The sequence below is a fragment of the Podarcis pityusensis genome (genome assembly GCF_964106645.2).
Source record: "Podarcis pityusensis genome assembly, chromosome: 15".
NCBI lineage: Eukaryota > Metazoa > Chordata > Lepidosauria > Squamata > Lacertidae > Podarcis > Podarcis pityusensis.
Window position 1 is genome coordinate 7,701,516 of NC_138040.1, and position 19,359 is coordinate 7,720,874.

Sequence of the window (19,359 nt, forward strand, 5' to 3'; positions counted from 1 at the left end):
GAGATTGGTAATCAGCTTTAAAGCCTCTTAAAGACGTGTGTGTGTGTGTGTGTGTGTGTGTGTGTGTGTACTACTCAGTTTTATCCATGGTGTATTCATTTTTATTCTATTTTTTTTAGTAGTGTTTTATATTTGATTTTTTATTCTATTTTATGCAGTGCTATTTTTCTAGAAAAAGAGGTGCTGGAACTCACCATGAACCAGTATACCAGTTTCTGGGTATCACAAGTGGGGAGAGACAGTACAGGTGTGCTCAGATCCTGTTTGCCTGCTTCCCAAAGGCATCTGATTAGCCACTGTGATGATGCTGGTATAAATGAGGGCTTTTGGTCTGATCCAGCTGCAGGGCTCTCCTTACAGCACTTCTGCCCTCACCTGGCTCCCCACACCTGTTGCATAATTCCCTCTTGATTTTAGCCCCAGGAATTAATTGCCCCAAGGAGCCACCAGCTGTTATCTTCATGGTGTAGATAACAATAAGTCAGATGGGAAAGAGCTCCCCACCCCAGCAAAAAAAATACCCCTACCCTTGTGGTGAATGCAAAGTGGTAGTGATGTTCTGCCTGAATTGGGGGCTGAAGCAAACCTTTGTAGACTATCTGATATCACTCTGGATAGAGTCATACTGAATCTCCCCCATACAAAATTAGAAATACATTGAAGCCCAGTCTGGCAAAGAACTATATGCTACCAGGTCCTTGCGCCTCTTCAGACAGCTCTAATATTCTTTGTAAAAGAAGAGAGTGATAAGCTTTTTTGAATCAAGGAACCTAGAGATGCAGAAGGATGGTTTTTAATAATAAGTACCACGGTGCAGCTCTCAAGAGAACAAGCCATGCCAGCCTTTCTCAACTCTCTCAATTTAAAATAACCAGTAAAAAAAAAATATTTAGCCATTTAAAATATGGAAAGCCCCCGTTTCCAAGGCAATTGCATCCGATGGGCAGTTAAACACCTCATTAGCCAAAACCATAATGGGCAAGTTGATGCTAGTTGGTGGTGGCTTGATAAATGGTTTGATGCTTTAGTTTTTAAGAGTCCCAGCGACTCTTTTTGCAAGCACCCACCTGGCGGGGACTGTGGAAAATAATCCATGAATCCCTGGGAGCTATGATGTCACACACATCCTTCTGAAGTCTTTCTTGAAACTATGCCTTTCAGAGTTCTGATGCACAGGAGACAAGCATGATTAAAAGAATGGGGCATCTAGTTTTCAAGAAAAGAACCTTCATGCCAGGTAGGTTTATGTCTCCTCCCTAGCAGATGTGGAAATGCGTAGAACACCTTGTCCGCTGTAACAGAGTAATTAAGAAATGATGATTGACTAACCAGAGCATATGGGCACCTTTTTGAGATGAATGCAGGTAAGGGAAGTGGAAAAATAGACATTAACAGCTAGGTGTCAAGCGATTGATGCAAATGACACATCATACAACACTGTTCAAAACAGATTTTTTTATTATTTTTTTCTGAGACAAACACATTGATTTTCTGGACCACAGTAGAGGATGGAAACCTTTCACAAACTTATTTATTTGAAAATACAAATATAAAATTATACTTTCCACATCTGTGATGTGAGAGACCCCCATCCATGTAGTATATTTTTACAACAGGGCTTCGGAAAGCCATACACAGAGACCTGAAAGATGCTTGATATATATAGATACACGTATATATATATATGTATGTATATATATATTTATATATGTATATAAAAAGTCACTACCAAAGTTCGCATCAGTTCATACTAAAATATAAAAGGAAGGGGCTAGGCCTGGCCACTGTGTCATTGTTGATTAAGTACATTTAGAACCACCTGAAAATGCTGAGACTTTGCATTGGATTTACTGATGGAATTCAAAACATGTACAACATATACAGTGAGATTATTTTGCTATCACTAGAATTCAATTGACACGCACATCCCACACATGTGTGGTGGTGTTGGCATATGTACAAACACAGGTTATTCTATAGCACGGGTGACTTCTTTTTTTGTTTGTTTGTTTTTGTCTGAAACAAAATTCTATCAAGACAATACATTCTGATTGTTTGGTAACTGGCAAACAGATCACTTTGATTTTGAATTCCTTTTATTTTTTGGTAATTTTTTTTATTACAGTATTAAAGTATTGCTTAGCTTGCAGAATCTCATGTAGTGCTTGCACACAGTGAGAAAATGGATTGGAATTAGATTCTGCGCACTTTATGAAACTCTACAGTGTATTGATGCAGATTTTTTGGGAATCTGCCAGTGTGTCTAAGGCCCCCTGTCACTCAAAACATAGTTAGACTAGCTTCAGTTTGCTCTTCCAACCATTTTGCTTTTCAGAAAAAAACCCAAAACAAAACAAAAAGGAAACCTTTCAAAACAAATACACCCAAGAGTAAAAAATAAGTAGTTAGTGTTTTTTTTTTGTAAACAATTTCATATGCAATATATATATTACACAACCATGGCTGACCTTCAAGAAAAAAATGTAGGAAAACTATATTGCTTTAGTTTTGTTTTATGTTGCATTGAATTAGATGGCAAATGAAACAGGGTGGTTTGGTGGCTGGAGTCCCTAGCCCTCATTCACACTCAAGATTGAAAGAATCGTACAGGGTTAATAGCTGGGTGATGGAGAAGAGAAAATTAAAAAAAGTCTGTACACCTTTCAGGTCATTATTATTTACCAACAATTACCCAATGATTCAACTAGCCTAGCAAGATGTGTAACATTCATCAGCTTGTGTATATACTGCTGTACAAGGGGAAAAAAATTACAGCAACAGAGCCATGCTACCTTAAAGTCCAAGCTACAAATTCAAATTAAAATGAACATTATGTAGAATAGGAAACAAAAAAGGGACAGGTTGCTCTTCATTTTAATCAAGTTAAGATTGGATGGGGTGTGTTTTGTTTCTCCCCTCCCCTCCTTCGGTGGGAGGAGAAACAGGCAATGTGAATTAAAAACTCCCAATATCCCGTGAGTGAAATTCTGGCCCTCTGTTCAAGTCAGTAGCAAAAAAGAAAAGTATGCCAGGATTTCATGCCAAGCTCTTTCCAAACCTTTAGATCAATTTTGACATCCAAACACCACGGAAACAAGCAGAGAATTTCTCATAGAGTTTCCTGGTCTCTGGTTTTCGCAAGATTGTTTTAAAAATTAACTTTTAACTTGAGGCACAAAGCAGCATTTTCCAATGCTTTCTCCATGGAGGTGTGTAAAGAATCCACCACAGTACTTGAGTGGTGCTTTTCAATCCCTGTGTACACCATTCTGCTCCTACATTTTGGTTTTTGCTAACTCCAAGGCATTGTTTGGAAGGGGAAGTTTGGAACAAAATGATGAGATGCTGAAGATGGGCTTTTTGCCTGCTCACCTTGACTAAAATAAAGATGCAGCTGAGCCTTCTGTGCTAAAATTAATTGTTTTTAAAAACAAACAAACGAACCCAAATCCTTTGAAACAGATTTCTAGATGAGTGAGGGAACTAAAATGAACCTTAGCCTAGGAAGCCACTTCAGAAACATACCAGGTTCCACACAAGTTGTGCTATGGGCCACTGGGGCTTTTCAAAAGGTATAGAAACATCTAAAACATATTCACACAGGTTATCAATTTTTTCTTCTGAGCATTCTTTTTTAAAAAAATATTTTTTCTCTTAGTAAAATCATTTTATTATACCATGCCTCCCTCTTTTTTATTTTAAAAAATAAATTAAAAAAATCCAGTTTTGCATATCTAGCGTTAGCATTTAAGGTAGTATGGCACACCCTCTTTATAAAAGTCAAAGGGTGGGGGAATCTATAAAATGCCGCAGCGGTTTTGCTAGCATTTTTTTCCTTCTTCTTCTTCTTTTTTTTTTTTTAACATTGTGAGACCTTTGGTTAGTTGAAACCACATGAGATCAGCAGAAAGAAAAAACACAAAAAGAAAATTTAAGTTTTAAAAAAACACCTGCCCAAAATTATTAGCATTTCGTTTTGTCTTAAATAAGAGAAAGTTCTATCCTTACTGGTCCTAAATCTGAATAACTACATCTATGTATTTAACCTTAATTACGATACAACTACCAATATGTACTAGAAGAGGAAGAAAGAGAAGAAAAGAGAAGGGGTTGGGGGTTGTCACTACACTAGCATCAGGACAGCACTCTTACAAGATAGTCATTTTTATACATTATTAACATACAACAATGATCAAATAATCTGCTATGAGGTGACAGGGAATGAATGACGAGGAGGAAAACATGGTAGTATACAGTACAGGCACACGCTCCCGGGAACTCCTCACAGGAAAGCTCCATTGAAATGAATGGGAGCTGCGCAGAGCTCCTGGGAGGGAGAACTCGACATCATTTGAAAGGAGCCTTCAGAGAAGTCGTCCCTGATAGGTGGTACTCTGATGTCATCTACATTGATTAAAGAGTAATAAAAAAAAAATTCCCTGACTTTTTTTTTTTTACACACTTGACTCTCAGGGAATTTGGTTTGCAGTTAATTACTTTTCTTCCTTTATTATTATTAATAGTATTATTATTATTTAGTGTACTACTTGATCAAGTCTCAATTTTAAAAAGCGTCCAGCATTCTGGCTTTTAAACCTGGTTGTTTTGAAATAAAATAATAATAATAATAATAATACAACCAAAGACATTACACAACCAACCAACAAACAAAAAACAACCCAAAACCAACAACAAACAAAGAAACCCATGTTTTTTGTTGTTTAAAAACAAGACCCTCCCCCCTCCTTATGGTTAGCATTATGGTGCCTCGGTGAGTGTTCAAAGATGCTTTGCTCTAACTTGTCTATTGAACAACTATGTTAGCCTACTTGTTAGTAAAGTTTTACAAAAATAGGAGCGCAGCAGCTTTTTTTTCTCTTAACAAATGTCGCATTCAGTGTCTTATTCTGGCTGTACCTAGAGTACCAAATTTATAAACGTAACAATTTAAAAAAATATTAATAAACCTTGTCAATATTAATGTTAAAAAAAAGAATATATCCACACTATAGTTATGCTTGTAATATCACCTACTGTGTTGTACTTCGAGTTGCTGTTGCTGGCCTATTTGACCCATATTTAAAAAATTAAATTAAAAAATATCCTTCATAAGACTCCTCCCCAGCAGAGGACCATATATATAACAGCCAAACATTAAACATGTGCAAATTGGAAATTGTCAGTTTTTCCCTACCAGTCACAGTGCAATGATGTTTTTTATACATATTTTTTTTCAAATCTGTTTTCATCTACAATAAATTAAATCTTCTCTTGCGTCTAGGGTGATAAACTTGTAGCACTGAGGTATTCAGAACAATATTTTCTTTTTTTTAAAAAAACAACAACTTTGCTTTCCCTAATTTGTTAATATAGGAAAGAATGGATGAGGTGAGAAGATGCAAGGCTTAATTTGCACCCCCTGCCCACAGCGTGGGAGCTTCCAAGTGGACTCGCTTGGCCAGAGAGCTATAGAAGGCGTCAGGGTGGCTGAAATGGATGGACAGTCAGTCAGGTGATCTAAAGAATGGTTAAAAAAAGTGTGCTTGGATTTTTAAATACCGTCTTAAATATTATATTTGTAGCTTTTTCAATCTTGGGGAAAGCAGTCCCCCCCCCCTTCTTAACTTAAAAATGTAACTAGACTGTTACTTTATAAGCTGTGCACAGATGTCTAGTTAATATGCTGGTATGACGCTAGTACAGTTATAAGGTCTAACACCTACAGAGCAAGCTAAACAGTGTTGATCTAACTGCTATGGGCCAGCTCTGGCAGTCGATCTCAAACGTTTAAAAATGTCAGGGTGCAACCCACTGGGAGCTTTGCCGTTCCATATACTGGCGAGATGAATGGGAGCCAGGAAGGGCAGTTCCCTGCCCTTGGGCCTCTTCTGTTCACTTGCAGAAGAGAAGCTTCCAGCAGATTGGGGGCCCCTAATCTTTGTCTTTTTCTTCCGTTCAGTACAGAAACTGCCTTAGTCTGACTCCATCACAAAAATATTATGCATTTCTCTTTTTTAATAGTTTATATGTAAGTTAATGGAATTGTATTTACAGTATTATTATTTTTTCAGAAATCACAATTTCAAAAAACCTTATATCGCCTCTTTTTCAACAACAAAAAATGCACTTATAGAAAAAGGACGCACAAAAAACTTTGTAGTCCTTGCCTTATTGCCGAAAATAGATATAATTAGGTTAACTGATACAAAGAACTGCTAGAGATCTTGTTACTGAGCCAGCCTCCCATTCCCTATACAGCATAAATAGAATATGTCCGCTCACTTGTCTTGCTTGCTCTACTTCTAAATTCAGTGTGTGCTAAATTCCACCTGAAAAAAGTTTTTTTAGCTTCAGAATTGGTACCAGTCAACTGAGAATCGTGTTACCACTTCAGCTTCTTTTAAGCGACGAAAGTACATAAAACAAAATAAAGGGGTGGGAGGTTATTAAAAAGCAAAGCCAAAAAAAAAAAAAAAAAATCCTCGTAATATATAAACAGTTATATTATGGTTAGGCTTTTTCTAAATACACAAAGTAGTAGGTCTACGTGACTACAAGCCTATGTCAAAATACTACAAAAGAGTGATTAAAATAGATTTCAAAGGGGAAAAAACATCAAGAAAAATAATAAAATGAACAAAATGGATTATATATATATACACATATTCTTTTCTTTAAAAAGCTGTTGTTCTATATAGTACAGCAGGTTCGTGAGATGATAGAGATTGTGGACAACCCAAGTCCGCTGAATGCCACCTCCAGTTTGTGTGGGTTATTGGTGATGATGCAATGCTCAAAGTCTGATTGATGATGTATCACCTAAACATGGAACCATTCAGAAACTTCGCCCTGTCTTGCCTGGACATCCAGATATACTCTACAGCGCGTTTTTTGAAAAGGAAAAAGAGAGGGAGAGAGTGTGAATAGATAAAAACAGCAACAATTATAGCCAACACTTCAGAGACATGTTACTAGTTCTAGGGGCCTTTTTATGGGTTTTATGGTCACACGTTGAATGTGGTGTACCTGGGATGTCATTTGTTTCCCAACAGGCCACCATACGTCTGTGTTAAATGGCGAGGGACTTATGCATGTTGATATCCAGAGCTTTGTGTGACCAACCATGTTAAGAATATCAAAATGCTGCACCGCATCAGCTCAAGTTCAGAAACAGGGAAAGTGGAATTCTGGCGCTTACATACACTATTCAATTATGTCGTATGCCTCCTTATTCTGTGATTCACAGGGAGCTATTCGGCGTGCACAAGTCCCCTCCCCTGACCGGTGGAAAGCAGATTTAGCCTCCCCACACCCAACTTCTGATATGTTAGCGGGCACGGCTTCCGGGTATAAGGTTAGAATTTAATCTTTTTTCTTTTTTTTTAAAGAAAGCTGAAATTCTTAGGGAATCTGATTTCGGTGGCTAATATCAAATTCTCCAGCTTTCTGCCGCTCTAGTGGCACCGCAGCATACCCATAGGAGTCTATTATTCATGTGGTAACTGCACCTATCTGCCGAGAAACGTGATAGGGAAAGAGGAACTGGGGTGATTGAGACTCTTAGGCAAATGGCCTACAAGGGGAGCTAAATGGTAACTTACACATAGTATGAATTACCCTTAGAACAGAAACAGGGAGCTAATGCTGCAAACAGGGACTCTCTGCTTCTAGGTCCATGCAAGAAAATCAGGGTTATGTTAAGTGCCAGGGATGTTAATATTGACAATAACTTGGTCCTAGAGCCATAGCTCAGTGGCAGAACACATGCTTTGTATGCAGAAGGTCTCAGGTTCAACTTTTGACATCTCCAGGTAAGGCTGAAACCCTGAAATACTGCTGCCAACCCGTGTAGATAGCACTGAGCCATATGGTCCAATGTGTCTGACTCAGTATAAGGCACCTTCCTATGTTCCAAGTGTTGTCTTCCTTTTAAGGCCGTGCACTGTGGAGCCACAAGGTCCTAAAAATTAAGAGTTCAAGGCAAACCCTTTAAAATTTTTATAGGTTGGAGTTACTTGTAAGTGAGAAGAACTTCTGTTTCCTTCGGGTTCTTGGAAGGAAGTCATGGGTCTGAGATGGCTCCTCCTACTGCGTGTTGCCCCCAAAGGGTTTTTCTTCATACCATCCTCATGGGCTTTGGAGACATTATCCCTGTTGGCCAGCTCCTCCACCCACAACCTGCCCCTGCATGTTTATCATGGATTCCTGGGGGAATCTACTGCTGGTGCATTCAGCTTTCCCATCACCTTAGGCAGGAAGTAGTGTCACTTGTTGACTAGTTTGTGTGATGGTTTATGTTTTCCTGGTATGCCCCATTCAGCTTTTCATAACTCTTGAATATGGAGATTGATGCATGGCCATGCAGTGCCGCTGGTCTGGAAAGGGAGCTTTTGGCTTCTTACAGCAGTTCCAGGAGCCTCCTTGCTTTCACCTCTCAGGAGAGGGAACACTCAAGAGAGCCTCTGCCCTAGGCATTCTAACTTCCTGCTGTATGCCTTCTTGAACAGGCTGGCCTTGCTGGTTCCATGCCTTATGGAATGTGCCACTAAGATGGACCACTTGTGTCCAGAAGATGGAGAATAGGAAAGAGGAGGAAGAAGAGGAAGAAGAGGGCAGAAGGAATGCTGACTTAGTGCACCATTCTTCCTTCAACGGGGCTTAGGTACATATTTACCCCTTTCCAGTCCTGGACAGGGGGACTGCAATGGTAGGGAAGGGCCTGTTGCTGGTGAGAACCTGGCAACCTGCATCTCTCTGACCAGTACCCCTGTAAAACATTTGAGAGTTCCTTTTCCCCAGACAAGCGCAGTATTGAGAGGACTTAACCCCCTCCACTGACAGTTCACTTGCAGCCCAGGGCTTTAGCCTTCCTTGGACGTGGCTTGGTGGGCTCTCCTGTTCACCTGCTTCAGAGGCCTCTGGTTCCTACAACACGTTTCCCTTTGAGGGTGACTTTGCCCTGCTGTGGGGCATAGTGTTTGGCTCCTGATGCCAGCCAAGGCTGAGGTGCGGGTGGGGAGAGATCCAAATGGGCTCTGCAGGCTTCTCCATCACCTCAGTGAATCTCATGGTGCCTGCTTGCTGTGATGAGCAATTACGCCAACCCTCTCAGCCATATGGGCACAATCTTCTCCACTGTCCCACTTGGGGCTCCTCTCTCTCTCTGCCTCCTCCTCCTCTTCTGTGCAATTGTGCCAGTGTGAACCACAAACTTCCTGTGCTACAGGAACAGCCTTCCAAATGCCCCCAGTTTCTAACAGCAGATGGGGAGTGAAAGGGGAGGCAGGGAGAGAGAGAAAAGCACAGAAGAAGGGAATACAGAAGACAAGCTAGGAGCTCCAGTTGATCCCAACCATCCAGCTCATGAGGCAGGGTGGTCTGGTGAGAAGGATGTTCCCTCCCCCTGGTTAGTATCATATAATTGGGGCCATAATTGGATCCAGCCAGAGGGAGGAGCCATTCCAGACACATGGCTGCTCTCCAGGAACCTGTGGGGGAACTTCATTTACACATTTTTTAGAAAAGTAAGAGATGTGGTTGGCAAACAACTTGGATGAAAAAACATGCCAATAGTTGATGTAAAGTCTTCCTTTTTCTGAAACAAACAGGCCCTCTTCACAGGACTTCAAAACCAAGTATGAAGGTGAAGCTGTGCTCTTTGATGCAGGTGGTGGTGCATTGAAGGGCAAAAATAAAGAGTGTGGCATGAAAAGGGAAGAGAGAGTGGCATGTAACTAAGCAACATGGTGGAGTTAAGAAAGAGCCATGCTGAATTTGTAATAATGACTTGGATATGGAAGTGATTGTTATTGAATCCCACCGGTACCTAATTTTTTATTTTTCTTACTGGCTTCAGCGAATATAATCAGTGAGAATGAGACAACTAAATAACGCGTGTTCACACTGCCTCTCTAAAAATTAACTTCATGTTTCTATCCACCAAGCTCTTTATTCATTCTACTTGGCCTGGTGCCAGAAGGGATACCCTCTCCCAACACACCTGAAATCAGGCCTCACATATCAAGAAGTTCCCTAGAAGATGTTCTCAGAGCAAGGCCCTGGGTTTAAGGCAGCAAAAGGCATTTGTGGCAAAGTCCTCCTTGAAAAGAACAGAGCGAAACTTGAGTCACAGCTAACTCAAATCATGCTGGTGTCAGGAATTAGCCATGGCTAGTTGTTGTTGTTGTGTTTTTGTTTTTTTTTGCCAGTTTGTGCCCACTCGGCTATCAGGCTTTGGGTCTGTTTCAAGCAAGGCCTCTCTCTGGAAACCTCTTGAGTAGCTTGGCTTTTCCAATAGGCTTATGGGAAGCTGTCAGACAAGGCAGCTGCAATGGTCTTGGTGTTTAGGGGGAGACGTGAAAAATACAGGTTGGAGTGGAAGCTATGAACCAGTAAATCATGAACTGAGCTATGCTAGTATCTCCGCTTCAACTGCGATCTGATCTGCAGTTCTACCTACCTACCATGCAGGGCTGTTGTGAGAATTACTGAAATGTTGTGTGCGAAGGACTTCACTGACTCCAATGCTAAGCATAAAAATAATGATCAGCAGAACTATGTGGACTGAATGGTACAAACTTTATGTAATTGGGAACAGGTTAGGAAAGGCCATTCCAGGGCCTGTTATTGCCTGAAGATGTGTGTTTGTGTGGTTGGCAGAAGAAACAAGGATTGCTGCAAAAGATATTCTCAACAAGGCTCACAGAGGACTAGACATCTCTGAAGCTACAGTAGAAGATACCTAGTGGAGTGAAGAAAACATGGCGCACAAATTACAGACATGCTCTTCATTTGAAATGGGCTTATTTCAGCCACTGCTTATTGCCTTGTTAATGGCGGTTACAGCGCTCATGTGGGTACTGGGTGAATTAATGCCGTATGGTTACCTGGTTAACACTTGTTAGCACCAAAACACCAATTTAAACTGCTCATGTAGTGTTTTTTCTGTGAGTAGCAAGACTGCATTTGGACCTGGTTGCTATTAGTAACTTTAACATAATAAGCAAGCAACCGTTAATGGCACCAGTTTGAGACCCTGATTCACTTAGAATGGTGTCCTGGTTTTCTTTTTGTTGTATCTGACTGCCAGTCACTGAGATCATACTCCATAGAAACATATGTAACTGCCTTATAGTGAGTCAGACCATTGGTGCATCCACCTCAGGCAGCAGCTCCCCAGGATTTTAGGTGGGCAAATATTTCCCAGCCCTACCTGGAGATGCTGGAGATTGAACCAGGGACCATTTGCTTGCAGGGCAGATGCCTGACCACTGAATTATGACCCTTCCCCAACTGCATGTTCTAAAGGTTAGTGACGAGTACAGAATTTATTTATTTCAGTACATGTAAATACCCTGTCTTTCTTCCACCATAGAGCTCAAGCTGGCATATATGGGATCCTCAGGCACTAGCCAGACTCAGACCTGCTTAGTTTCAGCAAGCTATCTTTATCGCGTGCCCTCAAATCACACTCTGGGTATGAAGGAGCAACCCAGCCTTCAGAGCATGCTGCCTGATGAGAATCATGGAGCATTGTTATGTGTTTTGCAAGGGGTGTGTGTGTGTGTGTGTGTGGAACAGATGCAACTCAAATGCCTTAGCATCCTTGAGAACCTTTTTAAAAACTCATTTGTTCATGGTCGAAAAACCTTGGGTCACTTAAAACCACACCACCATATACTTATTCACCCCTCTGACATTCATAAAGCCTTTCACAAGCATCATGCCAAATTTTCCTAATTTCAGCAATCATTATTTTAATTCCATGCATTGATTTGGAATTTAGAAGGCATGCAATTAGCAGCAAAATAAAGCATTTACCACATTTAGATATATGTGTATATAAGCTGTCATGGACTGTTTTCTAGGAGTTGTTTTTACACTTTAGACTGAATATTTATAATTTGATATGCAAAGACCCCACATTGGGGTGGTCAGTTGAAGGGTAGGAAACAGGCAGGGATCCAGATAGGACATTAGTAAGTGGATAGTTTTAATTTGAGGTAGCTGTTCTGAAAGTACTAACAGTCCTTACTGTGCTACAGGATTTGACATAGCACTTAGTGGTGGATGTGAGGCAATAAAGCATTGCACTTTTGAATGCTGCTTTTTCCATAAGTCTCTAGTCCACATTAATGGTACTTATTAAAAAAAAATCCTCACAGAAGGTTGAGGATTCCTCAACAGCTCTTTGTATCTGAATAATCAAATCGATTGCATAAAAATGAAATAAATGTAAACACACTTAGCAAAATTTCCTCAGGATCCCTTTCCACTTTCCATCCCAGAAAACTGAATAATAATAATAATAATAATAATAATAATTAATAATAATAATAATCTTACAAGGAAAAAAGGATTTAAAGACAGGAAGAAAGAAAAGTGTAAGAATGTAAAAACAAATGACAAAATATAAGGGACATAGTTGAAAATATAAATGCTATATACTGGAATACCTCCAAGTGAGATGGCAACCAACCCTGTGTAACGTTTCAATGGTATCCATTTGTAAAAGCCGTTGCAATCAAAGGCCCCTAAAATTGTACAATTGTTAATGTCATCAGTGTGATACATGGGAAGAGATTGTGATTTTTATTTATTTTTTGCATGGATTTATCAAAAGTCTCAAGTGTGTGTGGTGCCAGCATGAATATTTAGAAAAGCTGCAATCTAGTCCTGCTAACATCTCTGTGGATTCAATTCTAGGGATATTTTTCCAAGATCACATCTGAAAAGTAAATTTCTTAAGCTGCTGTTAGTAAATGGATGGCGTGAAAGGTATTAAAAAGGCAGCTACTTTCTGTAGAATGTTATTGAACGTAAAATTAAAGAGCCAGCTGTGTGCAGGCACACACAAAATAATTTTAAAGGCCACATTAGTGCAGACAAAGCACAATGCTGTATTATTCTTTGGAAGCCAGGCTGCTGCAAAAGGTCAACAGCGCACACGTTTTCAAGAACAACCCGATCTTTTCTTTCTTTAGGCGAAAAATGGAAATGAGGGGTGTTGCAAAGTGGTGATAGATGGCAGTTTAGATTGATGTAGGTCTTAACAGAATAATAATCTGTCTTTCACTGTACAGCTGATCCAATGGGATTTTGCAAGTTACCCAGCTGACATTACAAGGGGAATGGAATTAAAACAAAAACCATACATGTCCGGGTGCTAACTTTTTTAACGCAGTAAAACACTTTTGGAACTTTGTCTGCACTTTGGGTTAATTAGGATATAGCTCCAGATACAAGAAAATGGACAGGAATAATCCGTTTGGCTTAAAATAATTTGGTTAACTGGCCACTAAACAGCGTCAGACATTCATGCTAACACACACAATTGAACACAGTAGAATTGAGATGGGGGGGGGGGGAGGACTTGCATGCAAATTTGTTGAGCAAAATTTCCACTTGAAAATTAGTAATTTTCCGCTTCCAAATTAATAATCACACCACATTAATACTAAAACATCTTGTATTCGCTTGAGAAAAAAATACGTTAAAAACTTGCTAACATTTTGCAGATGAACAGATTTAAAGCAACAACTTCAGTTCTTTATAAATTGGATTCACATAACCATTCCTCCACCCACACCCTATACAATCTTTTTCCACCTTCCAAAAACAGATTAGATCTTAAAACTGAATATGAAATAATGGCACAGCAAGAAGCCCCTGTTCTGGTGATGTGAATCCATTCACTCATGGGTAGCTGGTAAGGTGCAGAGCAAGGCAACTTTCCATGCTAAGTGTTATTATATCAGTACTTCATTTCTAGCCCAGCTAATTTTTAAAAAAGTGATACAGGCCATTCCTTGATTCCTGTTTTAAGGTTATAGGAGTGTTCCTGCAAATTGCTCCTATGCATATTCATACATCTACTTTTGACAAAGGGTTCGGGTGCAAGGAGCTGCGGAGCATGAGCAGAGTTATCAACCTTTATAAGGTAACTTTTGGGATATGGTAGTTGCTTGGAGGAGTACAGGTAGATCTCATCTTACACTGATTTTACATACGTGATTCCAGCTTTACACAGATCACAGAATTTTTTTTTTAATAAGGAGGGGTGGGAGATCAAGGAAAACCACCAGGAGGGCCATCCAATGTTATGCAACGGCTCTTGTGAGATCTCATGGGAGCCCTCCAGGGCTTCCATAGCCCAATACGCAAAGTGGATGGGGGGGGGGCAAGGCCCACTCAGTGAGGACTTTAGGCAGGGAGGGATGGTTGTGCAGAGCTGTTCCAGGGATCGTTCTGCCTTTGTGCAATTTTCCTTATATGCACAATAGCCGGCATGTAACATGTAAGTGGAGATCTACCTGTACTTTAGGATCTCAAAATTAGCTCATGTAAGCATTTTTGTGGGGGTGGGGTGGCTTATAGCCAGAAAAAAACTTGAGCACACCTTTGGAAATTAAGCACTCCTGTTTTTGTAGGATTGTGGCATTTGTTATCTTTCAGCTGCTTGAGTGGGAGCACTAAAGTGAGATCTCTCACCTGGGTAAGATTGCTATGAAAAAAACTTAACAGGTTTCCTTAAACAGAAGCACACATACATTGCTAAAATAAAAAAGACACTTGGTGTGCTGTGCAGGTTGATGGATCAGAGGAAATCTCTCCCCCCTCCTTCCTTTACAGAAATAAATACACAGTGCAACTTCTGTCAAATGGACACCTCTCAGCAGCTGACGTTTATCTGGAATAACGGAGCACAATGCAAGTCCAGTATCTGGCAAAAGATCTGAATACGTGGTCTGGCTGAATGAAGTTTTATTGTACCTTGCAAGGGAAGTGTAACGGTTTGCTGTTACAATCAAAAGAAAGTGAAGCTTCAGATATATGGAATCCATAGAGGATGCCGGGGCAAAGGCAGAGCCACACAAATAGATTCAATTTAGCTTCTAATGCACGTGACAGGCAGGAGTCCTGGCTTTGTGTGGCTTTGAAGGCCTATTTAGAAAGCGGAGTAGTAGCTTCTATAACATGAGCCTACCCTGACAGCAGTGGGAGGGATTGCACTCGTTGGCAGCTAACTCTGCTCATTTCAGAGCCCAGGACACGCTAGGAGGAGAAACGGGGAAACAAAGAGGACTACTTACAGCAATTCCATGCCCAAAGCCGGAGCCAGGCTGGGGGCTGGCAGCACTTATGTAGTTACCAACACCGGAGTCTTGACTGGCTGTACCGTAGAGGTCTGCAACGGGACCCGGGCTGTTCGCCCCTGGGAATCCTCCGGGCCGGGCTGGGTTGGAGCCTGCCGGGGAAGCGGGTGCGCCAAAATTCGGTTGAGCACTGTAGCTATTCAAGACTGGTGTGCAGAGAATAAAGCTGGGTATGAGGCCAGAAGCCGAGCATGCACAGTTATTACAAAGCCAAACACTAAAAAAAGAAAAGAAAACAGCCTAGGTCCAACTTCTAACACTTAACCAAGGCCATGCGATAGGAGAGCAAGTACTCAATAATAGTCAGCCCATACTACTAAGAAGCTTGGAGCTCCAAATATATAGAAATATGTATAAAGAGAGAAGGAAAAAAAAAAACCATTCAACACACTACTGCAACCAGAGACGGTAGGTGCTCAGTTTCACCAAATTATCACAAAAAAATATATTTTTCAACATCTGATTTGATGCTCATGCAGTAGTAAAACGGGTTTTCTAGATCTGGGCACGTCGAGACAGCATTCACATCCCATGCAAACTACAAAGGAACTAGTTTTAGACTACACATTGTGTTAATATTGATATTAAATGTTGATAAGCAAAGAAAGAAAACCGTTTTTTGGATCCACTGAAAACTTTCAGATGAAATATATGTCCTGTCCACCCACCCACTTTTTAGCTCTCAAGGTACATGAAGATTGGGAGGTTTGAAATGCTTTTCTTTAAAACAAACAAACAAACAAACAAACAAACAAACAAACAAACAAACAAATGATATGCAATGGAACATTTGGGGTGTTTTAGGTACCAGAGGAGGGTTGGTTTCCCTTTCCTCCTCCCCTAATAATAAGTGTCTGTCTCCATCTCCAAAACTATTATTTGGGCACTACCGGAATGCACAAAGAAATGAGTAGCTAGAAGCAGAAACAATCCTATAATATTAATTATTTCCAGAGAGGGAAGTAGGGAGGAAAAAAATGTAAATAGTAATAGGGAAGTCAGCTCCTTTAGCTGAAAGCATGATGCATCTCTTTTTGTCAACTATTTGGTAGAAAAAGTGAAATTAGCAGATTTAGTGGAGGAGGAAGACCGAACCATAAGCAGTATGTTACAAAGAGAGAAAACTGCCAGCTTTATGCTTTGAGACCATCCACCTGCCTTCATGACTATATCAAGGCAAGCAGTGCTATTTCTTGAGCTGATCATTCTTGACCTTTTAAAATCTATTGCTTAATTATACTGAACAAGATGCTCTCAAATAGCTCCGACTATAATGCAAACCTAGAAAATGATGTCCCAGGAACGCTGTTATTAAATAAACCTTTGCTGTTATTGGTCTATTTGCATTGTCTAGGGATGTTTGATATGTAAAATAATTGGTGGAAGTATCTGAAAAATGCTTTTAAAGAAAAAAAGAGAAAGAAACAGGATTAAATAGCAAAAAGACACAGGGCCTGCCCTCTCTGACAACAAACTACAGAGCACCGTTCCCTCTATACATCTAGGAAGAGTGAAATGGGAGGTTGCAAAGCCTTTACCATAGCTTTGAATCTTTCAGCCCACCAAAGATGCAAGCTTGTAAGTTTCCCCAGAGGTCAAAATGCCATGTTGCCTGGAGGTATAGTTGGGAATCCTGCCTCCTCTTTCCCAAGCTGGGAGAAAAAAACTATTTGGGAGTAATATGCCCCTGGGCATTTCACATTAGTTTTCTTTCTGCATCTTGCTAGATTCCACACTTTTGAGGAAAACAGCTGTTTGTCTATTTACAGAAAACTCCACAACATTTCCTGGAAAAGAGGGGCTTTCCCCAAAGCCTCACACACCAAAAGGGAATCTTTCTACCTCTAACGAACACCCATACTTAAAAAAGAGATAAATTGAAAAACAAATCTGGTACATCTTGAGCAACAAAGATCTGCAAAGTCCTAAAATAAAGGCCAGCTGTAAATGTGCAGCCCCTCCCATAGCAAAGTATTGTAAGTATTAACCTGGCGGAGATAAAATGGGGTCTGTGTGCATGGAGAGAATGAATGAAGCAGTATCCCTCGTGTTTGGCAGAGGGACAGGTGACCACAATCAGCACTGAGGCTGGGGAGAAAGATCTAGGAAAGTAACTGCATTGTGCTGGACTGAAATGGCAAAACAACGTACTTAAAAAAATATTAAAGATTAAATGTCAAGCTAACATTTGGCGTTCTCACTCATGGAGAAAAACATCCAGCTGAGATATTCAGAGGCCCTTTATTAACTTGCTAGAGCAGACTTTTCTTTTCCAGTTCAGTAAAGTGGATACAGGCCTTGCTGACAGCTCACCAGAAAGCCTCCGTTACCCAGGCAAATAAATGCTTAGGCTTCTGAAGTTAGTGATGCAGAGCCTCCACATGGAAGTGGCTTTAAATCACGTCAGATGGAGCTAGTGGGAGCTAGAGGTGGCTGTCCTGATAAGGTGAGGAGTCCTGGCAGGATGGGTGCATCCAAGGGAAGTTCAAAATGGCCACCATGCAGACATGGGCAGGCCTTGGTAACAGGACGCCCTGTGCGAGGCCAGTGGACGCCTTCCCTGCAGCCTTCGCAGTGCCGACTTATACTGGGCTTGGGGAAGGAGGTAAGAGGGCTCCGGCAGGGTCCCAGGGCGCTCCTAGGACCCTGCCAGAGCCCTCCTCCCTCCTTTCTGAAGCCAGCCAAGCGCTTGCCTGGCTTTGAGAAGGTGCCCTCCTTGGCTTGCATGCCTTGTGTGGCTGCAATGCTCACACTGCACTAAAACCGCCTCTGATATAGAGGCCATTGCTGGGGAGCTGCCCAGATAGCAAAGGGGTCTCCTTATTTCAATGTGCTTACAAAGAAGCACAGGGACCTTGAAGGGATATAATATTTTTTAGTTGTCTCAGGATTGTGCACCAAAGGAGCTGCTGTGTGTTTGGGAAGAGGCAACTGATGGAAGAGATGGTCCTGCCTTGTGCAAGATGGCTCCCTGACCTCTTCTAACTGTGTTCCTGGTTGCCCATGGTTATTTCCACTGCTCCCTTTTGTGTGTGTTTCCTGCTGGCTCAGGATTCATGGCTAGATACCAAAATGAGTGCAGTTCTGAAAAACGGATGCAAAGCTAAAATACAGACAACATTCTCAATAGATAAAAGACAAGCTTCTCCATCTCCACTCAGGTATAAGTAAACCTGCCTGTGGGGGCCCAAAGCGCTGAGGGAGGATTTGGCAGCCTGACCATCTATTCTTTAATGGTGGTCCAATACTGTAAAAGTATTGCGAAGCAGGAGGTTTCAAGGACTGTTTTTGTCTCAGCTGCTTGAATAAATATTCCAGGAATGCCTGTTTTATTTTATGATGCTTCCTTTCTTAGCAATGGTAGGAACAAGGGCTTCTTGCTCCCTTTCCCTATAGTGGTTAAGATTCCATAATGATGATGGTGGAGGAAAAGAAGAAAACAGCTGCTGTTGGAGGGAACACTGCTTACCTAGCACTATTGCATTTAAAAAGGGAGCTTTGGCTTTTTAACTGTACTGTGCTGTACTTTGCTTTCTTTCTGTTTTCATTTTCATGCAGTTTTGCAACTGCAGGCCCACCCTCCAGTTCTGGGATACAATCCAAATAGAATACCAAGGCTGAAATCCTAAAACTGGGGAGGGGAAGGTGGGGGGGGGGGCAAAGGCAGCTTATATACCTCATCCAACAACCTGTTGGCCTCTTGCCGGCAGGGAAGGAATGAGGGTGCGGGTTCACTCTTGCTCGCCTATGTCCTTGGCTAGGGTTTTAAACATTTGTTTAAATCAGTGATTTTCAACCAGGGTGCTGTGGCTCCCTGGGGTGCCCTGAATGATGGTCAGGGGTGCTGTGGGCATCCCTGGCCTCTGCCCCTCTTTCCTCCCCTCCCTCCTCTGATGCCCTCTCACGTCTCTGCTTCCCAAAGGCTTGCACAGCTGTTTATTGCAGCAGCCCTGGCTCTAAACTCTGCAGGCGAATGCTGCCTCTTGGAGGCCCCTCTCTTTGGGGTGGGGGGCAGCTCAGAGACCGGGGGCAGCAGCAGCTGCTCAGAGGACTCCCAAGGGAACACTCCACAAGGGAGGGTGTTCGAAGAAGGGTGAGAGGCTGCCAACTCTGCAGACAGGGGTGATATAACTGGGTTCCTCAGCCCAATGTTGTGCCACAGAAAGAATGTAGTTGGTTAAGGGAGCCACGGACTCAAAAAGGT

The 19,359-nt window shown here is 41.4% G+C and overlaps 1 protein-coding gene and 2 long non-coding RNA genes across 51 annotated transcripts in view; 1 reads left to right on the forward strand and 2 right to left on the reverse strand.

Moving 5' to 3' along the window:
- The window catches only part of LOC308464137, a 116,212-nt gene extending 110,641 nt beyond the window's left edge, over positions 1-5,571 (forward strand). For all 8 annotated transcript variants that reach the window (XR_013979864.1, XR_013979865.1, XR_013979866.1 and 5 more), the window contains 2 exons: positions 1,162-1,237; positions 5,374-5,571. This is a non-coding gene — a long non-coding RNA (uncharacterized lncRNA). The remainder of the gene's footprint in view (positions 1-1,161; positions 1,238-5,373) is intronic.
- MSI2 (musashi RNA binding protein 2) overlaps positions 1,441-19,359 on the reverse strand; it is a 448,144-nt gene continuing 430,225 nt past the window's right edge. For 23 of the 42 annotated variants that reach the window (XM_080983060.1, XM_080983059.1, XM_080983078.1 and 20 more), the window contains 3 exons: positions 15,093-15,301; positions 12,456-12,533; positions 1,441-6,877 (listed from right to left, as the gene is read on the reverse strand). In XM_080983060.1, the coding sequence (XP_080839186.1) occupies positions 12,492-12,533; positions 15,093-15,301 (251 nt within the window). In that variant the 3' untranslated portion in view covers positions 1,441-6,877; positions 12,456-12,491. Of the gene's footprint in view, positions 6,878-10,559; positions 10,742-12,455; positions 12,534-15,092; positions 15,302-19,359 lie in introns of those variants that run through there. The other 19 variants (XM_080983083.1, XM_080983077.1, XM_080983072.1 and 16 more) reach the window with 8 other exon arrangements.
- LOC308464165 lies at positions 7,396-10,395 on the reverse strand. Its single transcript, XR_013979910.1, has 2 exons — positions 8,777-10,395; positions 7,396-8,736 (listed from the first exon to the last, which is right to left on the reverse strand). It is a non-coding gene; the product is annotated as an uncharacterized lncRNA (long non-coding RNA).